A 23,642-nucleotide genomic window follows, 5' to 3' on the forward strand; every position below is an offset into this window, starting at 1 on the left:
CCTTTCCTAATAGGTTGCAAACAAATAAAACAAACACACAAACAAACATAACGAAACAAACCAATCAAAACAAAACAAACAAAAAGATCATACTAAATTATTTTAATTAGTCCTGTATTCCTCAGGAAGCCAATTACATAGTTTACACTCATTTCCCCTGTGTTTTTTTGCAGAATTTCTTCTAAATTTAGCCTCATCTGTTCTCCTTGTAATTGTAAGACTAGTCTTTGTCTTTCTTCCTGATAAATATTACAGTGTACAATAACATGCTCTATAGTCTCTGGACTACCACAGAATTCAGTTGCCATCAGCATGCTTTTTCATTATTAACAAAGTTTTATTTAGACGTGTGTGTCCATACCTCATTCTAGAAAATACATCCTCCTCCTCCTTGCTTCTGTTTGTATTTCTGCTCTTTCCCACTTTATTCTGAATATTATAGAACTGTCTTCCAGTATGCCCACCGTCCCATAATGTTTGCCATTTACCCTTAACTATGTTTTTGACCATACTTTTAATTTCTGCTTTGCTGTAGTGCACTTCAACATCTATATTAGAATGTCTAGCTGCTTGCTTAGCACTTTTATCTGCTAACTCGTTTCCTATTACTCCTATATGAGCTGGTACAATACCAGAGTTATATTAATTCCTGACTTTATTAGATTATTTGCAGCTTGCAGTATATCATACACAATGTCTTGCCTTGATTTTGACTGAAATGTTTTAATACTGATTAAAGCTGAGCTGGAATCTGAAGCAATTACTGCCTTCCTTGGCCTATTGACCTCACCCAAAGCAAAGCTAGCCACACAGCAATCAATTCTGCTGTGTAAACTGCTAAATCATCACTGATTCTTTTTCCAACTTTAATGTTTAATTTTGGAATGACATAAGCAACACCCATTCTTTTATCCGTTAGTTTAGATGCATCTGTATATATAGTTAAATCCTCACTATACCTCTCCATTAAAGTGGGACTTATTTTTAGTTCATTAAACCCCATTTCATTTACTTTAACCTGAATGACCCAACCAAAACTTCTGACTTGAACATTTCCACGCTCTTGGCATTGCTTCAATACCGACTGACTCATATGAGACAGTCCACTGATAGCAATCAGCAGTTTCTTCTCGTCAGTCTGCGGACTGGCTGAAAGTTGTAGATTGCGTCCAAGAGGAGTTGAAGGGGAGTTGAATGCGAGACATGGGTAAACTCCCCCTGCAACCCTGATTTGCATTTGTATAGCTCACAGCATTTTCATTTACATGTTAAAGCGTCCCCTAGAATTAGGAGGAGGGGGGTCATGGGGGGACCACTGCCAGTTCAACTTTGAATATATTGACTGTGTTATCAGCTGAAAGTATAAAGTATATAGATTGAATTAGAAATGCCTAAAAATATAGACCAATTTGGTTTGTTTTGTATTGAGCTCAGCACAAAATATTAAAAACTTAACGCTCCCCAAAAACTATTGGGCTGCAAATCTGAATGAAAACTTTATTTTATTTTATTCCAAGGTTGTTGTTGCACAAACAAAGCACTGAAAAAGTAGCCCACTGTGGATTGTTTTGGATCCAACTCAGCACCAGCAAAGAAAGAAAAACAAAGAAAGAAAAACGTAGCACTTTATTTTAAAGCGACGGGCTATGATGACGTCATCGGCTGAAATTAAAATTCATAATATCTCCGAAACCAAAACAGCACAAACGCTAATTTCAACGGCACAAACGAAGCACTAACCATTCCGTCTATTTAACCGAGTTTTTTCAGTGGGTGGGGTGTCAGCTTCACGCAGCTTGTGTTCTCGCCAAGACCGGACTTGACGAGAGCGCGAGTCCGTACTCGCGTTCTCGTGAATTGAGAAACGGCCACCGTTGGAACAGGAACCTGAAAATGTGGGACTGTCCCTTTAAGAGGAGCAGCAGGACGCCGTGCACACTGCGGCATCATTGCTTTGAGTTTCTGCTGCTGATTTATTCAACTAAAGAACAAAATCTGTCATTTAAAAACATGTCAGAAAGAAGATGGAAATGTTTTACTGTAAATTAAGACTTTTTGAAAGTCAGTGTTGATAGAAAAAAAATATGTTTTATTGAAACAAGCGTCAGAGTTTTATTGAAACATTGAAAATTGATCAGAGGAACAAAATAAAATCCAGAAGAAGAAAATCTGTTTATTTCACATTAAAACACATGAAGTAGAACTGCAGCAAATATACAAAAGGAAGATTTAACATGTGAATGTAAAAAGTGTTTAGAAAAATAGGAGCCGACAGAAACAGATAATGTCCAGAGATTGAGAAAAACTGGCCAACATTTCAATGAAATCTGACTGATGAATGAAAGTAAAAAAACAAGAGAGAAAGTCAACATGCTGATATTCAGAGTGAAGCTTTGACTGGAAACAGGCAGAAAAAACAACATGTGGATCCTGGAATAATCCCAGCTTCCATCTTTAAAGGACTGGAAGAGGAAGAAGTTTCCAAGGAATCATTTAGAAGAGTTTCACAAAGAAACAGATTGAATCCATGAATGTGAAAACGTGTTTCTGAGTGAAAGAGACAGACATGAACAGACTGAACTATCTGTTCAACAGGGAGAGGCTTTCTCTGACAGGAGGAGACTCTTTAGACTCAATCAGCACAGAAACACTGAGGAACCTGAACTGGACTTAAAGACCCCAAAGCCAGGAAGCAGAGGTTCAGTGAATGTGGTGTTGAAGGTGTGGAGGTGGATCAGAGAGTCAGAGGAGACGCTGTAGAAGGACAGAATCCCAGCAGGACAGTACACATACACTGCTACTCTGTTGGAGACGGAGGAGGAGGAGATAAATGTGTCTCTGTTATTGTGACGGACATAGTAACCATGATCAGAGCATCTCAGACTCCAGGACTGATTATTAAATCCAAACACACAGTCTCTAATGTCTCCTCTCCTCCTGATTCTTCTGTAACTCACTGATATATTAACGTCTCCTCTCCATTCGACCTCCCAGTAACAGCGACCAGTCAGACCAGTTCGACACAGCAGCTGATAAACATCATCAAATCTGTCTGGATGATCAGGATATGACTGAAGCTGCTCCACATATGTCACCTTCCTGTTGTCTTCAGACAGTTTGAGTTTTCTGCTCACTGTGTTTGTGTCGATTGTGAGTTGACAGGAATCTGATGGAGAAAACAAAGACAATCCAGCTGCAGTTATTGATCATTTATTGACACTTTGATGATGATTCCTGAATGAGTGATGGACAGTTTGAAGATGGTTGAATGTGAGCTGCTTTGTTGTCATGAATCAAATGAAAAACACACTTACACTTCCTCAGACCTGGTGTCAACCATCGGACTCCAGCAGGCTCCACCCTGAAAGGAGGAGGGGGGTCAGACCATCAATCTCTTTCAGCAGCAAACATGGACATTACATGTCTCTCAGACACACATTGTCCTCCACTGAGAAAAGACCAGTCCAACATTTGGACACGTCCACTTGTTGTAAAAATCCAGAGAAAGAAAGAAGAGCTGAGAGCAGACAGACACCTGGGCTCTGATGATGATGATGATGATGATGATGATGATGAAACATTACAACCTGCAGTGGATTTAGTATCGCTGTGGGAAATTCACTTGCTCTGTGCTGCAGCGCTTTGATTGGCTGAGATCAGAAATGGAGCAGGTTTTAACAGAGAAGGGCCGACCTCTTCATGAACTAAGTGACCCTCTGTGGCTGGCAGACCTGGCATCTTTAGTTGATCTTACGCATCGTCTGAATACACTGAACAAGAAGCTACAAGGCAAAGAACAGCTGGTGCCACACCTGTATGCACACCTGAAAGCCTTCTGGGTAAAGCTCCGCCTATTTGAGACACAACTACGAGGCTTTAATGCTGCACACTTCCCTGCTCTGTCTGAAATCACGTCTGCTTTTCCAAAGGCCAACCTTTCTGCTAAAAAGGAGAAATATGTGTCTGTGATTGCATCTCTGGTGACAGAATCCAACCAGCGTCTCCAAGACTTTTCTGTCATTGAAAAACAAATCCAGCTGTTCTCCACCTCCTTCCTGGAGGATGCAGAAGAAGTGGAAGAGAGTCTGCAGTTAGAACTGATTGAAATGCAATGTGATGATTCTCTGCAGAGTCAACATCAGCTTCTCTCCCTCCCTGAATTCTTTCAGAGTTTGGATAATGCCAAGTTTCCTCTGATGAGACGCCACGCAGAAACAATGATGAGCCTGTTGGGCTCAACATCCAGATGTGAACAAAGATTTTCTCTGTTAAATCAGAACAAAAGCAGACTGAGAAGCAGAATGACTGACAGCATCTCTGTGAAGTCCTTCGTGTCTCAACCACCAAACTTTCTGCTGACATGTGAGCCATCCTTCAATCAAAGGACAGCATCACTGCTCCCACTGACTGCAATGTTCTTCACATTATAGCTGACTTAGAAATACACAGTATTCATGTGGCAATATGGCACCTCTAGTGTGGCCCTTTGTTTAGTTTTCTGAATTTGGCCCTCACTAAAAAAGTTTGGACACCTCTTTTATTATTATTTTATTATTCCTTTATTTAACCAGGAAAAGTCCCATTGAGATTAACAATCTCTTTTTCAAGGGAGTCCTGGCCAAGATAGCGGCAAAAGATTACATTACAATTTACATTACAGTTTACAATAACATCTATCTAAATTAGAATTTCATAAAACAGTTACAAACCATAGATCTCATTTCCAAACCTTTGAGCAATCGTTTAAAATGTCCAATCGGAATCAAATCCTTCAACTTCCAGTCTTTCTGAAGATTGTTCCATGCTGTGGGGGCAGAGTACTGAAAAGCTGTCTTTCCAGCTTCAGTGCGGATACTAGGTACAGACAGAAGCAGAGACTCTTGAGAACGTAGAGAATACAGTCCAGCCGCTCTTGGTTGAATGAACTCACAGAGGTATGAGGGGAGCAGACGCAGAATACCCTTATAAATGATCATATACCAGTGAGTGAGTCTACGTGTCTCTAATGCTGGCCAGCCCACACGTATATACCACTTTATACCTCTGGTATAAAGTGTTAATGTTCCCCCTTTTATTTAGGAAGATAAAAAAGGTGAATAAAATAAATCTACTTTAGGACCTTTAAATGAAATAAAGACAAGTTAAAAAGTGCTTCTCTGCATAAAACACTAAAATAAAAACACTCAGGGCGTCAATCTAAAACCATAGTTCAATAATATTTGCTTAAATGCTGATTAAATAAAGCTAAAGTTAGCAAACACCAAGCTAACCCTACGTTGCAGGCCTGTTTCCATGCTTGTGAATATGGAGACCAAACTCAGTGGTTGCTTCACTCAAAGAGCAAATAATAAACTAAAAAGGTCCCTTGTGCCAGATGAATAATAATCCTAACAGAAACGCTCTGCTCCGTTTAGTCCTCCTCTCCTGTGGAAAAAACTCAGCTCCCACAGTCACGGCTCTGACTCCAACACTAGGCCACCTGATTTATAAGTTTGGTTTTTATTAATTCTGCATTATTTTAACTACATGTGCTGTGTTTCTGTGCCTCAACGCTCTTACTGCTCCTCTCTCCTCCCTTCCCTCAGACCCAGGTGCTTTTATCAGCGGCCAGCCTTCAAAACATGAATCACTACGTTTAATGTCCTTCCACTCGTACCAAAATGTCCCAATTAAAGACAATAGGAGAGACAGTAGCTGTGTTTCATGCTATTTTGTTTTTAACGACACAGAACCAGCGGTGCTTCAATGGAATGCTGCCTTGCTCTTTAATTCAGGTGAGCATAATTACGTTAAATGTAATTTAGGTGTGGACTTTTAAGGGTCATTTTAAGGAACTTGTAACATCAGGGGCTTCAGCTCAGACCCATTATTCCTCCTCTTACCTCTAAAGGAGCCCTTTACACTATTTATTTATGCATTTTTCCCACTGTTTATTCCTCGCGTGCAGAGCACCAATGGGGGTAAAATCTGCCCACCTCACCGCCTCAAACTGATATCATTAGTATAAATTATGCTGATACCAGACGTTACCAATAAAAGTGTTTTTTCTATAGCCACTTAGGAACCAGGAATCAGCATAAAGACGCAGCGTGAACCCCTGAGTGCTTTAAGTGTTCCTGCTGAGGGGAAAATGTCAGACCTTACAGGCTTGATGAAACTCAGCCTGATTCACCAATGAGGTTATAGATCTACACTGATAAACAAACCCATAGATTAATGTGTAACAGTGTAATAATACAGTCAATAAAATAAAACTACTTAATTTTATTCAGTATTATTTAACAGTTGTGGGTATTTTCTGTTTTAACCCGCCCCCAGACCTCCAAAAATTAACATAATCTCTCTCTTAACTTTTGGTCCTTGCTTTAAGTGGTTTCCCAGTGGCTCCTCTCCAAAATACTCTCAGAAATGATCATTCAGCCCGTTCAGATGCTGATGACCAGTTTCACAGAGTTGAGCGGCAGCGCTGTTTTATATTTCTTCGCAACTCTTTGGCGCCCCCCAGGGGAGGCGTGCCTCACCTATTGAAAACCACTGATCTAGGCTACATGGTCCTGATCCAAGCTGGATGAGTTCTGAATGGATGGATCTGAGGCTTCAAAGCAGCTTTTAAAGCCAACATATCACCAGAACCCAGTTCTGCATTGTTGGGTCTCACCTCAGACGGTCACATTAAATATATGTGTTCTATAGGTGTTGGGGACCTGCAGTAATGTTACTGATGCAATAAAACTAAAGGTAGTAATTAGTAACTGGATCATTGTTAGATGGAGGATCTGAGACTTTGTGACAACACAGCTCTGACCCAAGACTGTTTGATGATGTGGTTGTTGTTCTTTTTCTCTTTTTGTTGTTTAGAAAATTAAAAAACTCAATAAAATTTTATTTAAAATGGGTTTCATCATGTGAATCTAACTGGTGAACTTCTCTTTTACAAATCTATTCAGACTTGCTATTCAGCGCCATTAAAGACCCTCGGCCCTTTAATTTTCCCTGTGAGCCATTCTTAGTGAGGAGAATATTACAGAAAACTGGGTAATGATCTCTGCCTGCAGACGAGTCGTCTAATAAATCCCATTTCACACCCAGCTGAAATATTCCTGGACACTAGTGTTAAATCAAGGACTGATCCATTTCCTGGATGAACATCTGTTCTGGACCATCTTCCATCATTCAACAGAAGAAATTATTACCCTCTAAATGTTCTTCTACTATTTCTCCATTTCCATCTGTTTTGTTTCCTCCCCATAATATTCCATGTGCATTAAAGTCACCACATATTACTGATTATCTCCACCTTTAATCTGCAATAACTGATTCAGATCTAACTTTTTACAAGGATTATAATGGTTAACTATAATTAATTAACCTCATTTATTATTCTCTCTATTACTACATATTCTAGATCAGTTCCTCTACTTATTTCTCTACATGTTAGATGATCTTTTTCTAAATGTTGAACATCCTCCTCCTGTTTCTTCCTTCCTGTCACTGAAACATCTCCACTTATTCAGAAAACTACTTACAGTTTTATTTTATCTTTTACACATTTTAACCATCTGTGCTTCTTTAAACACATTTACCACGTTTTCACCTCTCATCACAACAACCTCCTGCCATCTTGGAGGAAAAGTCACCATGAATGATGTGACATTTTCTCCATAATCACACATGAACTCTGAGCTGCTGCTTTCAGCTCCGTACCTGGATCATCTAGTCTGGAGTCAAAGGGAAAGAAGGGAACCAAATCTCTGCAGCTCCATATTTAGCTCCACAAATGTGATAAAATAAAAACTGAATAAAGTTACGACTAAAATGATTCTTAATCCTGGCTGATCTAGATTTAAAAAGATTTTCATATAATCAACAAGTAGGAAGGAAATGAGGCAGGAAGCTTTCAAAATAAATATTTAAATATTTTATTAGAATGGCATGTTGAAAATCATTTGTAGTCTTTTTAATAATGAATGTTATACCAGTTTTACTGAATTTAAAGCACTGGAACACATGTAATTAGTGCTGAGCAGCTTTTTACGTCTTTCTAATGTTATTCTGACATTTGTCTTTGGAGCTCAGAGTACTGCAGGCTGGAAGTCCTCTTACCATCACCATCATTTCTGCACCACAATCCTGCCTTCAGAACATCACTCATCTATAGCAGCTATTTTATTTTACAGATCCTTCAGATTATGATTAGTGATCTTTGTATTTTTAAATCTTTCCGACATATCTGGTCTGGATGCACCTGCATAACTTTCCTGTGATAAAGAAGCTCTCATGCTTACAGATTTACTGTGTTTCCACATCCAGGGACGCAGAGAGGAATTGAGTTAGATAGGAACTGGATCGTACCAGTGGCTGCAGATGGCTGCAATGATTGATCAATCTAATCAATCATTGTCATAAAGTTCCTCTATACCATTATTCCTCAATACCTGAGAGTTTCCAGTCTCCAGTGTGGATCCTTCAGTCCAGCCGACAGCAGCTTCACTCCTGAGTCTCCTGGATGATTGTAGCTCAGGTCCAACTCTTTCAGATGGGAGGGGTTGGAGCTCAGAGCTGATACCAGAGAAGCACAGCCTTCCTCTGAGACCAGACAGCCTGACAAGCTGCAGACACACAATTCATCACAAGATGTTAACATGAGAATGTAGTGCTCAAGAAGCTGCTGCTCAGCTGGTTTTAATAAATATAAAATAGAAACGGATATTGTAAAGCCGTATATTGTAAAAACATACGGCTTTACGATCAACCGGAAGCAGTTCAGCGTGTCTGGTTTTGCGCAAACACGCGGAATCAGTTGTGTCTGATATAATATTTCTGACGAAACTGTTTTTATGAACGTATTTTTTTAGAAAAAATATGGCTATTTTTAAAACCACAGATAATCACATTTAATGACTTTTAATGCCAATTAAGGCCTTAATTTTAAGAAAAATAATTTAATGACTTTTAATGCTTTTCAATGACTCACAGGGTTTCCTGTGAGTCAACTCTGGTGGACATGATGACCAGGAAGCTGGGACATGGAGAGGACAAACTATCACTTATGTTCTGCTTTATTGTGGGAAACTGGGAGATAATTAAAGGGTTTCTCTCAGAAAGAAAGTCAAGCCCAAACAAGCAACTTCACCTTCACAAACACTGGGTCCTGGTTATGGGAGTAGCTTTTTCCCTTGTTACCATCAGACTGTTGAACTCTAAACTGGACTCTGCATCACACTTGCATCATTATCTTGCACTACCAACGTTGCCCAACTTTTTATAATACATTTAAATAGTACACAACTGAACGTTTACTTTATTTTTGCACCATATTATTTTGCACTGCACTAAACTTTTCATATTAATGCCTTTTTGCACCATTACTTTTGCCCCATAAACATGGAAGAACATCATTCTGCACATTAAAAAAAAAAACAGTTGTTTCTCCTGCATTACTACATTCTTGTCAGTGCTGCACTTTATACTGTAATGTTATCTTATTCCAATTGCAATCTCATTACACTGTCGTAAGCTGTATGCAATGAAATTTCGCTTTGGATACACTCTGTACATACAAAATGACAATAAAGTTTGTCTGTCTAATGAGATCCGGGGCTGTTTAGAAAACATCCAGGACTTCAGACCATTTTGGTAGAATAACAGCTTTTTCTTTTCTCTCACATTTTCAGCTTCCAGCTCTGCTTTAATAGCTCTGCTTCATATTTCTCTGTTCTCATCTCTCCTGCTGCTCAATCAGCGCACTGCATTCTGGGATCTTTATGTGCTGAGACAGAATAGTCCATTTTAGTAAATGGAAAGGGGAGTAGAAGTTGATGCATTGTGTTATATTTATGTTACTTTTGTGATTGTAAATCTTAAATATTTTTTTCAAAACAGACATAAATAATTAATGGGTACTGTTAAAAGGCTGGGTAACCAGCAGGTCCCCTTACTGGTGGGGTGGGGTGTGTGTGTGTGTGGGGGGGCAGGTGGTTGTTTTCAGCTTCTCTGCATTGAGGTAACTTATAGTTGTCTGTAGATGAATATATCAGAATCAGAATGTTTATTATTGTCATTGTACATCATGTTCCACACATGTACAACGAGATTAAAGCCAGCTCCAACCAGTGCACTCATATCAAAATGCCAGATAATCAAAAATATATACAGTACAATATACAGTAGTGTTATGTACATTGCAAATATACGAGATATATATATATATATATATATATATATATATATATATATATATATATATATATATATATGTGTGTGTGTGTGTGTGTGTGTGTGTGTGTGTGTGTGTGTATATTTCAGGACAGAAACTATAAATATTGTACAGTGTCAAAATTGCATCATAAATAATGTCAATACATTTATATTCCCATCATGTTTTAGCAGGTAATGGACAGAAATCTGGTTTCAACAGGATGGAGAACTTTGTACCTGAGAATTTCCAGTCTGCAGTTTGGACTCTCCAGTCCAGCAGAGAGAAGCTTCACTCCTGAATCCTGCAGGTTGTTGTTCCTCAGGTCCAGTTCTCTGAGACTGGAGGACTGGGAGCTGAGAACTGAGGACAGAGCTTCACAGCTTCTCTCTGAGAGGTCACAGCCACTCAGTCTGAGGAGACAGGGAGAAAAATCTGCTATTAATCTGCTATTAAACAATTCATCAGAAATGTTGTTGATTTCTTTACAGTCATCAATGTTCTCCTTGGAAAGATTGATGATCTGTCTGATTTTACACGTCTTTATGTTGCCTTTTGCTGTGAACTGGTTCATTATAAATAAACTACCTTTAGGTGTAATTTAGGATGCTGAGATGGAGAAAAAGTGAGGAGGCTCAGAGAAACTCCATGAATAAAAGCAACAACTTGCTTTTCAAGCACTTGCTGCCAAATGTTCAAAAATATCAGAAATGTTAGTGGCAGGGCCGTCAACAGCTGCCATGACTAACGATGATGGTGGCGGAGACATCAGGTCTCTCAGTGGCAGCAACATGTACAGTGCTGCTCACCAATATTGGCACCCGAGAAGTTTAAGTAAATATTATTGAATATCTACTGAAGGAAATTTCTCAAGTGAAACAACATTTTACTACAGATAGATTGTGTTTGATTCAAAACAGCAAATGATAAAGAAAATTTAAAAAACTAAACATCATGAGGAAAATATAGAAAAACATAATGTTTAACGTGTCATTGGTATTGGCACCCTTTGCTGCATATCAGTATGGAAACACAATTTGGCTCACCTGTTGCAAATCACAAATAAGGATCACCTGTGATGAATTGCCTCCACCCATGTGATATGAATTATCCAATGAATGATCATTTTGTTGTTTTAAAAAGCCCCCTGTTATTGCCCCTTCATGTGTGACAATGGTAAAGACAAAGAAGCTGTCTGAGGACACCAGATATGCTAATATTTGCAAGCACAAGACCTGCTAAGGGTATAAGGCCCTCTCCAAAGACCTTGACATCCCTATTTCAATGGTGCGTGTAGCGACTATCAACCACCTTTTTGTCGCTTCTGGAATTTAACGCGCTTACAAAATGATGTTGAAACCAGGAGATAAGGTATGGGCGTTCCCATTTATTGAAGTAAGTTTGTATATGAACAAACTATCCAAACAATACGAGTGGCGGTCTTTACAAGTGAGATGGACAGGTAATTATGGAGAGTGTGGATGTAACAGAATTTAACCAGTGGACGCAGGCTATTGTGTGCCAAAGAAAGCGGTAAAAACCATATGACCTCCCGTCACTCAAATCCTTTCTGCCCTCTCACATCGCACCTATAAAGCCTTCCCCTCCACACCGCCACCAGTGGTAGAGCAGAATATAGGTCAGTGTGTCAACCTAAACAAAACACCGCCACCCAAAACACATAAACCAGAAACAAACTATACCTAAACACCAACAACTATGCAAGCCTATATAACTATGCAACAACACAACATTTGAGCAGGCGTAGGGAGGGTCGGGGTCTTCTGCACACCCCCGTTCTCCGATGGAGGCAAGGAGTCTGGGGCCTGGAGGAGGTGCGGGCCACTGTGTCCGGGGTCTTGGCGGGGGGCTGCGGTGTGCAGTCAGCGGCCTACCAGGTCTGGGGCTGATGCCTCCGCTCCCCCCAGGGGGCGGGGGGCAGGGATGGCAAGGGTAAGGTGGGGGGAGGGAGTGGGTTTATTAGGTATTTAGGGGGAGGGGGGGGGCTCTGGCCGGGTGGCTCGTGCGGGTCGTGTTGGCCCGCCCTCTTGGGGGGGCCCGGTCCGGGGGGCGTCTGGTCGGGGGCCGGGGGTCGGGCACAAGCAGTCGTATAGTCGATTTGGGGTGTCCCCCCCCCCCTTTGGTCAGTGTTGGATGTGAGTGTTATGTGGGAATGTGTGTACAGCGTCTTTTTTTTTTTTTTTTTTCTGTGTGTGGCGAGTGGGGCACAAGGGAGGGATGGGGTGAATGAGTTTTTTTTTTTTTTTTTTTTTTTCCAGGTATGGGTGTGGTCCGCTCCCTCTCCCAAGAACATCTCAAGTCTCCGATAGGTGCGGAGCCCATCCCCCCACGTCCTGCCCTCCTCCACTTCGTTGGCGGGCGCCTTGGCCCCCTGGCGCATTAGTTGGCTTCGGGTTTGGGGCGGGTTCCCGGGCGTGCGCCGGCCCGCTCCTGGCGGCCTCTTCGCGGGGCCTGGCCCCCCGGGGGGCGGCCGGGGCCCTCGTCGCGGGGGCGGGGCGCCCCTGGGGCCTCTGGCCCTCAGGGCCCATGGCCGGGACCACATCAGCGGGGCTGGCTGCCGGCGGAGCCCACGGGCTCGTCTCCGCGGCTCTTGAGGGCGTCGGCATTGCGGTGGCTGGGGGATTTCCTCGGGGTCGTCTCTGCTCCTTCCTTGGGGGGGGGGTTGCAGATATCCTGTGTCGGCCCCTCCTGGGCGACCTGCTTTAGGGACCCCTTTGGGAGTCCGGGGTTACGGGTCCCCTGACGCCTGCCTCTGTGCTCGGGGAAGGTGGGTCTTTGGTTCTCCACAATCACTATCAAGCTATTTCTGGATAATCTTCACCTAAACTAGTGCACTTTCACATCTCCCACTGGTGCTGGGTCCCAGGTATTAAGTGTTCACTTATATACAGTAATCTTATAATTTATTTATTTATTTATTTATGTTGTGTCACTTTCTTTTTTCAAATATCACATTACACATGTCAGCTTACATAATAATATATATGATTTAGCAATGGCATCTAGGTGTTATTAGAGTGTATCTGTTGCTTTATGTCTGTTGGTTGTGCTGTTCTTTTTGTGTCTCTTTCCAGGTGATGGAGCAGACAGAGGACATTTTATCATTCTCTTCCTTTTATCTCCTCTTTCTTTCACCTCTACTCTTTTTTTTTCTTTTCTTTCACTTTTTGTTCTTCCTTTACTCTCCCATTGTCATGTCCATATAATTTGAAATTCTCCTTGCAGGAATCATAATAAAGCTATTTACAAGCATAAATCAAGTGGAGCACTATGGCGAAAGCTGTTTGCTCCACTTGTAAAAGCAAAATCTGTCGAGCTCCATCTGGCATTGAGATATCAATTCCTATTGCCATAGTGCTAGACAGGACACTGGGAAAAAAAAAAAAAAAAAAACACCAACAACTATAAATGGCTCCTACAGTGCGTAATGTTATTAAGAAGTTTTCCTGGCATGGACCTGTCAAGAACCTCCCTGGACGTAGGGGGAAGAGAAACATTAATGACAGAAGACTACAAAGGTTGGTGTGAATGGTGGAAAAAACACCATGTCAAACATCTAAAGACCTGAAGACCACCCTGGATCAGTCTGGTGTAATTGTTTCAACAAGTACCATACGCCGCATACTAAACACAGCAGAGCTTAATGGGTGGAGGCCAAGGAAGACCCTATTGCTAAAGAAAATACATAAAAAAGAACAAATGATCTCCGCAAAACACAACCTAGACTAACCTCAAGCCAATGTTTTATGGACAGATGAAACAAAACTGGAGCTTTTTGGTAATGCACACAAATAGTATGTTTACAGACAGTGCAATGAAGACTTTAAGGATAAGGACACCATACTAACAATCAAGCATGGCGGAGGATCCATAATGTTGTGGGTCTGCTTTGCTGCATCTGGTACTGGAGGCATTGACCGTATCACAGGCATCATGAAATCAGAAGATTATCAAGCAATTCTAGAGCAATATGTCTTGCCCTGTGTAAGGAAACCTGTTTTGAGGTGAAGATCATGGCTCCTCCAGCAAGATAATGACCCAAAGCACACCACCTAAACACGCAATAATGATTGAAAGGGGGAAGTTGGACTGTTTTAAAATGACCAGCAATGAGTCCTGATCTCAATCCAATTGGGATTTGGGCTGCATAAAATCTGCAATTGGAGAAAGGAAGCCTGCAAATGTTCAAGAGCTTGAGCACATTGCAAAGAAAGTGTGGGAGGAAATACCACCCGAGAAGTGCAAGAAGCTTATAGATGGATGTAAGAAACGTTTGGAGGTTTTCATCGCTGCTAAAGGGTGTGCAACCAAATATTAAGGAGGGGTGTCAATATTAGTGCACATGCTGGTTTTCTGTTTTTCCATCGGAATTACAATATCTATGTTGAAATTACAATTGTCTTTGTTAAATTACTTTGGACCTCCAATTAAAAGATCCTGCTGATACAAACTTGGTACATTTCCATTTTTTTCTAAAGATATTCACTCAATTATGCAAAACGTAAAGGGGTGCCAATAATGGTGAGCAGGACTGGAGCAGAACCTGAGCTAAGCTGGGCTGCTTTCAGAACACAAGGGTGTGTAATGAGCAGGTTAAAGCAACCCAACCACTTGGTAAATCTGAGAAAATGATACGTCAATACAGTAATCTTAGCTAATGTTCTAAGGCCAAGTTAGTCTGCCTTGTAAATGCAGATGAATTTAGCTAACGTCCTTAACATAGAGACAGAGACCCAGAGTCTACATCTATGGCCTTCCTGTTTCAGTGTTGTCGTTTTATTTACGCCAGTCAAGCTAGTTGAGTTGGTGCAGTGATTTTATTCTGAAATTCACTGGAGGTGTACCCTGTCTAGCTCAACGTTTCCTGTTTAGCTCCTAGAATTCAGGATCCTGATCCAGGACCTCTTGATGAATTTTCTGCAGCTCCTCAGGCCTCCAGTGATGGTGCAGTGCGAGGTGGGAGGAGTTAGCAGCAGCTATTAGCCTTTCTAAACTGAATTAGCAGAACACTTGGACCAAGTATTCCACACTTTCACTTTATTTCTCATCAACCATACAAAGCCAGGTCTCCACAGCACTGAACTTACAATGTTCTCTCATACAAGAGAAAAACAACACAAGTTTTACCCCTCGGCACTTTAGCACATCATTTCCTTTTCTCTCAGAACAACATGGAGACCCATAGACATTATCTATGTAGACGCCTTGTTGGGCGGGGTCTGCCTACGCTGCAGATGAGTCAGAGCGTCCACCATGTTGAATGTGGCAAATCTGCTGTTAGACTCAGACACTTAAACAGTATCAGAGGGACTCAGAATATACTTTAAATTTGGAAGATTTTTATTTTTGTAATTTTAAGAGTTTATTTTGTATCCTTTTGGCTTTATTATTCTGACTTTATTCTCGTAAAGAATAAAAATAATTAAAATAATCTACCCTGGCCATGTTGCTCCAGTTCACAACAACGCTGAATAACCTTTATTAATAAATTTAGTTTTATCATAACTGAAATATACAGAAGAAAAACTACTGACCAATATCCATGTCTGAATATTACCAGTACATTCCACACTCAGCTTGCTTAGCTTTAGCACAAATATATCGGTGAGACATCTTTTCATTTTCTTTACCCAAAGTAATTTCAAAACATATTCAAGTTCTTTCTGAGCAAAGACGAATGTTTTCCAAGGTAGAAGCGTGTAGAACACATTTAACTTCAACATGAACAGTTTTTCTAGCTTACTTGATGGAACATTGATTTCCCCGGAGAAAACACATCAAAGATAGTTTAAAGAGAAGAGCACTCACGATGTCACGTAATTCACGTACAAATCTGACAAAGGTGGGATGTCTCACTCTGATTAAACATGAATCCCTAAACCTTTTTAACTGTTGATTGACTTGGACTAATTTTAAACTATTAACTTATTTATTATCTAATTTATGTAAATTTATACCATAATTTTATTGCTAATTTTAACAAATAATAATCATTATTATTATTGAATCCATTAAAACTGAAAACTATAACAGCAACAATTCTGACACATTTTATTGGGATAGGGCTCCTGAATAATTTCATTCTTCAAAGTGTTCACGAAATAAAACCTTTGAGAATCACTCCTATACAGTGAATCTGTGCCTGGTTTCTATTCATAGGGAATAAAGGTCAGACAAAAGTTAACAAATATATCTTTAAACTAACATTTACATCATGTTTTAGCAGGTAATGGACAGAAATCTGGTTTCAACAGGATGGAGAACTTTGTACCTGAGAGTTTCCAGTCTGCAGTTTGGACTCTCCAGTCCAGCAGAGAGAAGCTTCACTCCTGAATCCTGCAGGTTGTTGTAACTCAGGTCCAGTTCTCTGAGACTGGAGGACTGGGAGCTGAGAACTGAGGACAGAGCTTCACAGCTTCTCTCTGAGAGCTTACAGCCACTCAGTCTGAGGAGACAGGGAGAAAAATCTGCTATTAAACAATTAATCAGAAATATTGTTGATTTCTTTACAGTCACCAATGTTCTCCTTGGAAAGATTGATGGATCTGTCTGATTTTACACGTCTTTATGTTGCCTTTTGTAGTGAACTGGTTCATTATGAATAAACTGAAGCAACATGAATCAATATTTCCCTCATTAGCTGATTTCTCACTATCAGACGTAAAAGCAGCAACAATCTGTGTCCTTACAGAGCTTTGTTGGAGGCTTTAACCACTGGCAGCAGCCTCAGGAGAACCTCCTCTGAAGCAGAGTATTTCTTCAGGTCAAACACATCCAGATCTTCTGCTGATGACACTAAGATGAAGATCAGAGCTGACCAATGAGCAGGAGACAGTTTATCTGTGGAGAGACTTCCTGAACGCAGAGACTGTTGGATCTCCTCCACTAGAGAACGATCCTTCAGTTCATTCAGACAGTGGAACAGATTGATGCTTTTCTCTGCAGACACATTCTCACTGATCTTCTCCTTGATGTACTGAACTGTTTCCTGATTGGTCTGTGAGCTACTTCCTGTCAGTGTCAGCAGACCTTGTAGGAGTCTCTGATTGGTCTGCAGTGAAAGTCCCAGGAGGAACCGGAGGAACAAGTCCAGGTGTCCATTAGGACTCTGTAAGGCCTGATCAACAGCTGTCTGGTGGAGAGACTTTAGTTTAGGTTTCCTAGAAAATAAAGACTTCTTGGATGTTTGTGTTTCTTCCATCAGGTTGCGACCATGATTTATGAAGGTCCGATGAACATGAAGAGCAGCCAGAAACTCCTGAACACTCAGATGGACGAAGCAGAACACCTTGTCCTGGTACAGCCCTCTCTCCTCTCTAAAGATCTGTGTGAACACTCCTGAGTACACTGAGGCTGCTCTGATATCGATGCCACACTCTGTCAGGTCTGATTCATAGAAGATTAGGTTTCCTTTCTGCAGCTGATCAAAAGCCAGTTTTCCCAGAGACTCAATCATCTTCCTGCTCTCTGGACTCCAGTGTGGATCTGTTTCAGCTCCTCCATCATACTTGACCTTCTTCACTTTGGTCTGAACCACCAGGAAGTGGATGTACATCTCAGTCAGGGTGCTGGGCAGCTCTCCTCCCTCTCTGGTCTCCAACACGTCCTCCAGAACCGTAGCAGTGATCCAGCAGAAGACTGGGATGTGGCACATGATGTGGAGGCTTCTTGATGTCTTCATGTGGGAGATGATCCTCCTGGCCTGCTCGTCATCTCTGAACCTCTTCCTGAAGTACTCCTCCTTCTGTGGGTCAGTGAACCCTCTGACCTCTGTCACCATGCCAACACACTCAGGAGGGATCTGATTGGCTGCTGCAGGTCGTGTGGTTATCCAGAGGCGAGCAGAGGGAAGCAGTTTCCCCCTGATGAGGTTTGTCAGCAGAACATCCACTGAGGTGGACTCTGTAGCATCAGTCAGGATCTCCTGGTTCTGGAAGTCCAGAGGAAGTCGACTCTCATCCAGACCATCAAAGATGAACAGAACCTGGAAGTGTTCAAAGCTGCAGATTCCTTTGGTTTCAGTAAAGAAGTGATGAACAAGGTCCACCAAGCTGAACTTTTTGTCTTTCAGCACATTCAGCTCTCTGAAGGTGAATGGAAATATGAAGTGGATGTTCTGGTGGGCTTTGTCTTCAGCCCAGTCCAGAGTGAACTTCTGGGTTAAGACTGTTTTCCCAATGCCAGCCACTCCCTTTGTCATCACTGTTCTGATTGGTTGATCTCTTCCAGGTGGGACTTTAAAGATGTCTTCTTGTCTGATGGTTGTTTCTGGTCTGTGTGGTTTCCTGGATGCTGTTTCAATCTGTCTGACCTCATGTTCATCATTGACCTCTCCAGTCCCTCCCTCTGTGATGTAGAGCTCTGTGTAGATCTGGTTCAGAAGGGTTGGACTTCCTGCTTTAGCGATCCCCTCAAACACACACTGGAACTTCTCCTTCAGACCAGATTTAAGTTTAAGTTGACAAACTGCAGCAAGATGTTCTAAATTAACAGAAAAAGTGAAATCAGGAAGGAAACCAAATGATCTTCTGAAGATGATGTGAATAAATGTGATTCCATCTCTTCAGACATCAGTAAATGTGTGATTTATCCATCAGGTTAAATCTTTGTAGAAATCCTCTTACTGCTCTGCAGACGGTCAGCCAGCTCCTCCTGCTTCATCCTCCTCAGGAAGTTCAGAGTGATCTTCATCAGTGCCTCTCTGCTGCTCCTCCTCTGCTCTTCATCCTCACCTTCCAACACCTCCTCATCATCTCTCTGACTCTCTGAGCAGTCTGGCTCATCTGGACTCAGAACCTTCTGGATCTTCTTCAGCTCCTTCTTCACAAAAGTGACAATGTTGTCCTCCAGCAGCTGGAACAGAATAATATATGAAGGACACATCAGACTGAGATCATGGATCCAAACATCAGAACCATGTTGGACAGACTGACGGTCCACTGGTCCACAAAGTCCAGCATGGAGACGACTGAACAGAACCGATGGAAAAGTAGTTGTTGTACATGTACAGACCATAAATATGGAGTCCAGCTGGGTTTGATGCTGCCGGGCAGATGGACCTCTGGGAACCTCTGAGTTCTGCTGGTCCACTCTGTGGAGGAACCAGAACAATTAGGAAGGAAGTAAATATTCATCCAGTAGTTTTCACAGATGACATCACCAAGAGCTTCACAGTAAAAGTCCTTAAAACAGAAAAACTGAGCATCTAATGAACATGATACAAATACGTTAAAAAGAGGAAGATGAGATAAAATGATGAAGACCAGAACCACCAGAACCACCCAGTAGACATTTTAAAAAGTGGGTCTTGAACTGGGACTTCAAACTGTCCACACTGTCAGCAGATCTGATGCTGGTGGGGACAGTGACCCGGAGCTTGGAGACAGTGGAGGTGAAGGTTCTGTCCACACAGGTCTTCAGGACAGTGTGTGGGACATCCAGCAGGTTCTGATGACTAGATCTGAGGTGGTGTGGACCTGGAGGAGGTCTGAGATATGTGGCTGTGTGTCCATGTAAGGTTCTGTCCTGGATGTGATGGTGAGTATTTTAAAATGGATCCTGTAGGTCCCTGGAAGCCAGTGAGCTCACATTATATCTGTCCACACAGAGACAATCAGAAGGTAAAGGTCCATGAAGGACATCTGGATGTGAGCAGAGAACCAGAGGATCCAGGTAGTTGGAGATGTTTAATGTTCCTGCTGATCCACTAAGAACTAGCAGAACCTCTGATGGTCCACTTCAGCTCAGCTTGGTTCCACCAACCACATGATGAAGCTTTCCTTCCCTGCTGAACTGCTCTCACAACGCACACAGGAACCAAGTCTTGATGGGTCAGACTGGCTCTACCAGCTATTTCCCAGCGGGTCGTGGAAATGTGATCCACTGTTAGTCTGACATGGAGCCAGGAAGCAGCAGAACCTCCTGATCAGCATCAACACTCCAGACATGAAGACATGAAGGTGTTTTCATCAGAACAGGGCAGCTGATTTCTGGAGATAACGGATCAAACCTCTGTCTGCAGATAGAACTGGAACATCTGAGAGCTCACTGGGAGGAACTGGGTTTCTGTTCTTGGCTCTTAAAGAAATGTAACGGGTCATTTCCAGAACCTCAGACCCCGTCTGAGGAGACCGGTCCATACTAGGGGTGGTGATTGGCTAAAATATCACAACATGATTCCTTGCAGTGAAATCAGGATTTTATTAGTTTCCCAAAGTAACAATAAAGCTGTTGAAGAAAAATCTAGAGAAGCATTTAGACCAGAGCATTTCTGGACCCATTTTAATGAGTTGCTGCATTTCTGCTAACTTGTCTGAAGCTCAACTGAAATGTAATAAATCCATTGAGATATTTAAGAGCTGAAGAACAGCTGCAGCTCTAAACTCCTGTGAGGGAACAACACCAAGTCTCTGGTTCTGATCCCAGTGATTGTTCCAGCTCCAGCTGAGAAGAACTGAAACTCTTCAGTCACTAGAACTGAGGAAGACTTTCAGATATGATGACAAAACGGTTCAGGAACAAAGAGAGAAAGTCCAGTTGGTTCCATGTTGGATTTGATTCAATCACTATGAATATGGGAGAGGGACTAAACAGTCCAGTTAGCTCATTAACACGGAACAGAACCAATCAGAGTGAGCTCCAGTCCAAACTAAATCTTTGACTTTAAGCAGAGAAAAGTGTTTAATGATGGCAACTAATCAATGAGGCCCAAAAGCAAACAGATCACAGCTGTTAAACATGATGTAGCAGCATCCAGGACGCCTCCAACAACATCCATTCTTTCCACTTTCACTGCTGTGGTTCTGGAGAACATCCAACACACACCGCTTCACATATGAACATAGAAATGTGGGAAAAAGAGCTGAGCTCACGTTAAACACATGTTGGAATAAAAACATTTCAGACTGACTCAGTTTCCACAGTTACAGCAGTTAGATACAGCTCACCTCTCTGAGGATGCAGGTCCAGGAGATTTGAAGTGAAGAGGAGGATCCTTTGACATGTCGCTCGTAAAGGACACACAGCTGGGTTCTGGTTCTGGTTTTGGTTGAGGTTTACATTTCAGTCTCTCAAGCATTCTGTAAGAAGAATACTTGTTTTAATACCTATATAGACGGACCAGCTGGTTGTGCAACAGTGACTTGCTGTTTGTCAGAACCCACTGGTACCATGCTGAGCTGCTCTGTTCAGTCTGGATGAAGCAGCAAAGAGGAACAGCAGCAGCTTCAGGACCACTTGGTCTCTTCTGGCCTGATATAGTGAGAACGCTGTGTGAAAAGGGCTCTGGACACTTAGAGATGCTGATCTCACCTCTGAGCGTGGCTCTGGCTCTCAGCTTCCCCACACAGAGTGGTTTTAGAGGGAGGGACTCCCTCCTCTCTGTCCTCACACTGATCCATGCTGCTGAATTCACATCCACATCAGCTCACACACACTTTCTACCTTCACCTGCAGAGGAAACACACATCATTCATCTGCACATCAACTCTGATCATCCTTTACATCATTAGTGCTGGAAAAAGATCAGCTGCTCCTCCTCTGATTGGCTCTTCTTCTCTGCTTCATATCAGTGTCAGTTGAATGCAGTCAGACAGCAGTGAGAGGCAGAGGAAGCTGCCATCAGCTGCTGTACTTCTACTATCAGTCCACTAGATGGAGCCATGGAGCAACATTTCATCCACTGACACTGATTCACTCTGACTGGAAGCTTCAGTCCATCACATTGACTCAGTTCAACACATAAAACTATTTCAGCTGATGGTTTATGCAGCAGAGGATCATCAGAGCTCAAAGCATCAGATTAATTATCAATGGTTAGTTTTCATGGGAAATTGGAGAAGGAACTACAAACAGACGAGTTTGTGTAAATTATCAGATATCCGAGTCATCGCAACAGCAAACAGGTTTAAACCAGAGGCAGCCAGAATTAGACAGGGCTCAGTTCTTTCTGAAAACCTTTGGTCACCAAAGAGTCTTTATCAATTCTGGTGTCTCACTCTGCAGCTGGAGCACAGCTGGAGGAGCACAGTTGTTTTAAAGGAGATGGACCCATCCTCCTCCATGGACACAGACATGTTCTTTTGGTAAAAACTGTCTCTCTACCTAAAATATGTGGTTTAGAGACAGAGGTCCACCAAGTCACAGATCTGGTTTGGTGTTAATTGGTTCTGTCTTTTAGTGAATCATCATGTTCCATCATGTCCTGACAGGTTCACTGCCTCTGATGTAGGAATGCAGGTGAAAAGAGAGGTGACATCAAAGGAAACAATGTTTTCCTCTGGTTCCAGTCTCAGGTGTTGGACTTTGGGAATGAAGTCTGACTTAGAATGTGCCTATAGGAGGATGGGCCTCCATGTTGGTAAAAACAGCAGCGCAGCAACTGCAGGTTGTTCAGGTATGAGCCACCAGAATTTACAGAGACTCCTGGATAGATGAAGAAATGTTTTCAGAAAGAACTGAACCAAAGTCTGGTTTAGTATGATTTAAGCCTGTTTGCTGTTAGAGACACATGTTAGATGTCAGCAGCTGGGAGGAGTTTAATAAAGAAGATTAAACTATTAGTTCTCATTTTATCACACTGGACATCAGACTGAAATGTAAAATCTGGTTACAGAAAAGTTTAACGACAAACAGAAACTAAAGGATGATGATGGAATGCAGTGATTCCAGTTTTACTGGAGAGACTAAAAGGAGTTACTGAACCAGAGATGACAGTTTAGAACCAGGAAATAAAAAATGTCTGTTCTTTTTAAAAACAAACACACAGTGACTATTAATTTTGAAGGCATTTAAATAATTCATAGTAAGATACATTTCTTCCCATAAATTAGTCTTCAGACAGCAGAGATGAAACTTTGTGGTGAAATCAGAAGTGAACATGTTCTCCAGACATCAGAGAGCAGAAACAAAGAGGAAAGTTCCTCAAGACAAAGTTCTGGTAGGAAACAAAGCAAACTTACAGTTTGTTCAGACGCTCCAAAGTGCTGAAGAACAAGATGTGAACCACTGAGACACAGGTGAGCTGCTACCTGGAAGGAGGCGGAGCTTCAGCTGTGATGGAGGCAGGACAGGTAGGTTAGTGGGAGGAGTTCAGATCTGACTGCCTTCTGGTTCTCAGACTCATCTCTGCTGTTCTGCTGAAGAACCTGGTGCTACCTAGAAAGCAGGTGATGTAAAAACTCAGTTTAACTGTCTGCTAAGAGTGAATTCAGAGAAACTCTGGTTATTTTCTCCAGAAAGAGGGACCAGTCTGACTCTGAGGAACAGACTGAGAAGACAAGCTGCTCCCTGCAGGATCTCCATGAGAAACTCTGACGTTCTTCTGCTCAGCCTAGAACATCAGTCTGAATGTGTTCCTCACTATTAAACCAGATTCTTTGCTTCACTGTTGGACATTTTTCTTACCCACATGTGATGAGCTGTTATC

General features: G+C 41.9%; 1 protein-coding gene across 1 annotated transcript; it reads right to left on the bottom strand.

Moving 5' to 3' along the window:
- Positions 1–2,610: 2,610 nt before the first annotated feature.
- On the bottom strand, positions 2,611–22,290 carry LOC118558637 (NLR family CARD domain-containing protein 3-like). Its single transcript, XM_036129094.1, has 8 exons — positions 22,213–22,290; positions 19,229–19,285; positions 18,841–19,069; positions 16,906–18,697; positions 10,435–10,608; positions 8,436–8,609; positions 3,315–3,361; positions 2,611–3,166 (listed from the first exon to the last, which is right to left on the bottom strand). The coding sequence occupies exons 1-8, from the start codon at positions 22,288–22,290 to the stop codon at positions 2,637–2,639; spliced, it is 3,081 nt and encodes a 1,026-aa protein (XP_035984987.1). The 3' UTR covers positions 2,611–2,636.
- Positions 22,291–23,642: the final 1,352 nt, after the last annotated feature.

The sequence above is a fragment of the Fundulus heteroclitus genome, unplaced genomic scaffold (genome assembly GCF_011125445.2).
Source record: "Fundulus heteroclitus isolate FHET01 unplaced genomic scaffold, MU-UCD_Fhet_4.1 scaffold_138, whole genome shotgun sequence".
Taxonomy (NCBI): domain Eukaryota; kingdom Metazoa; phylum Chordata; class Actinopteri; order Cyprinodontiformes; family Fundulidae; genus Fundulus; species Fundulus heteroclitus.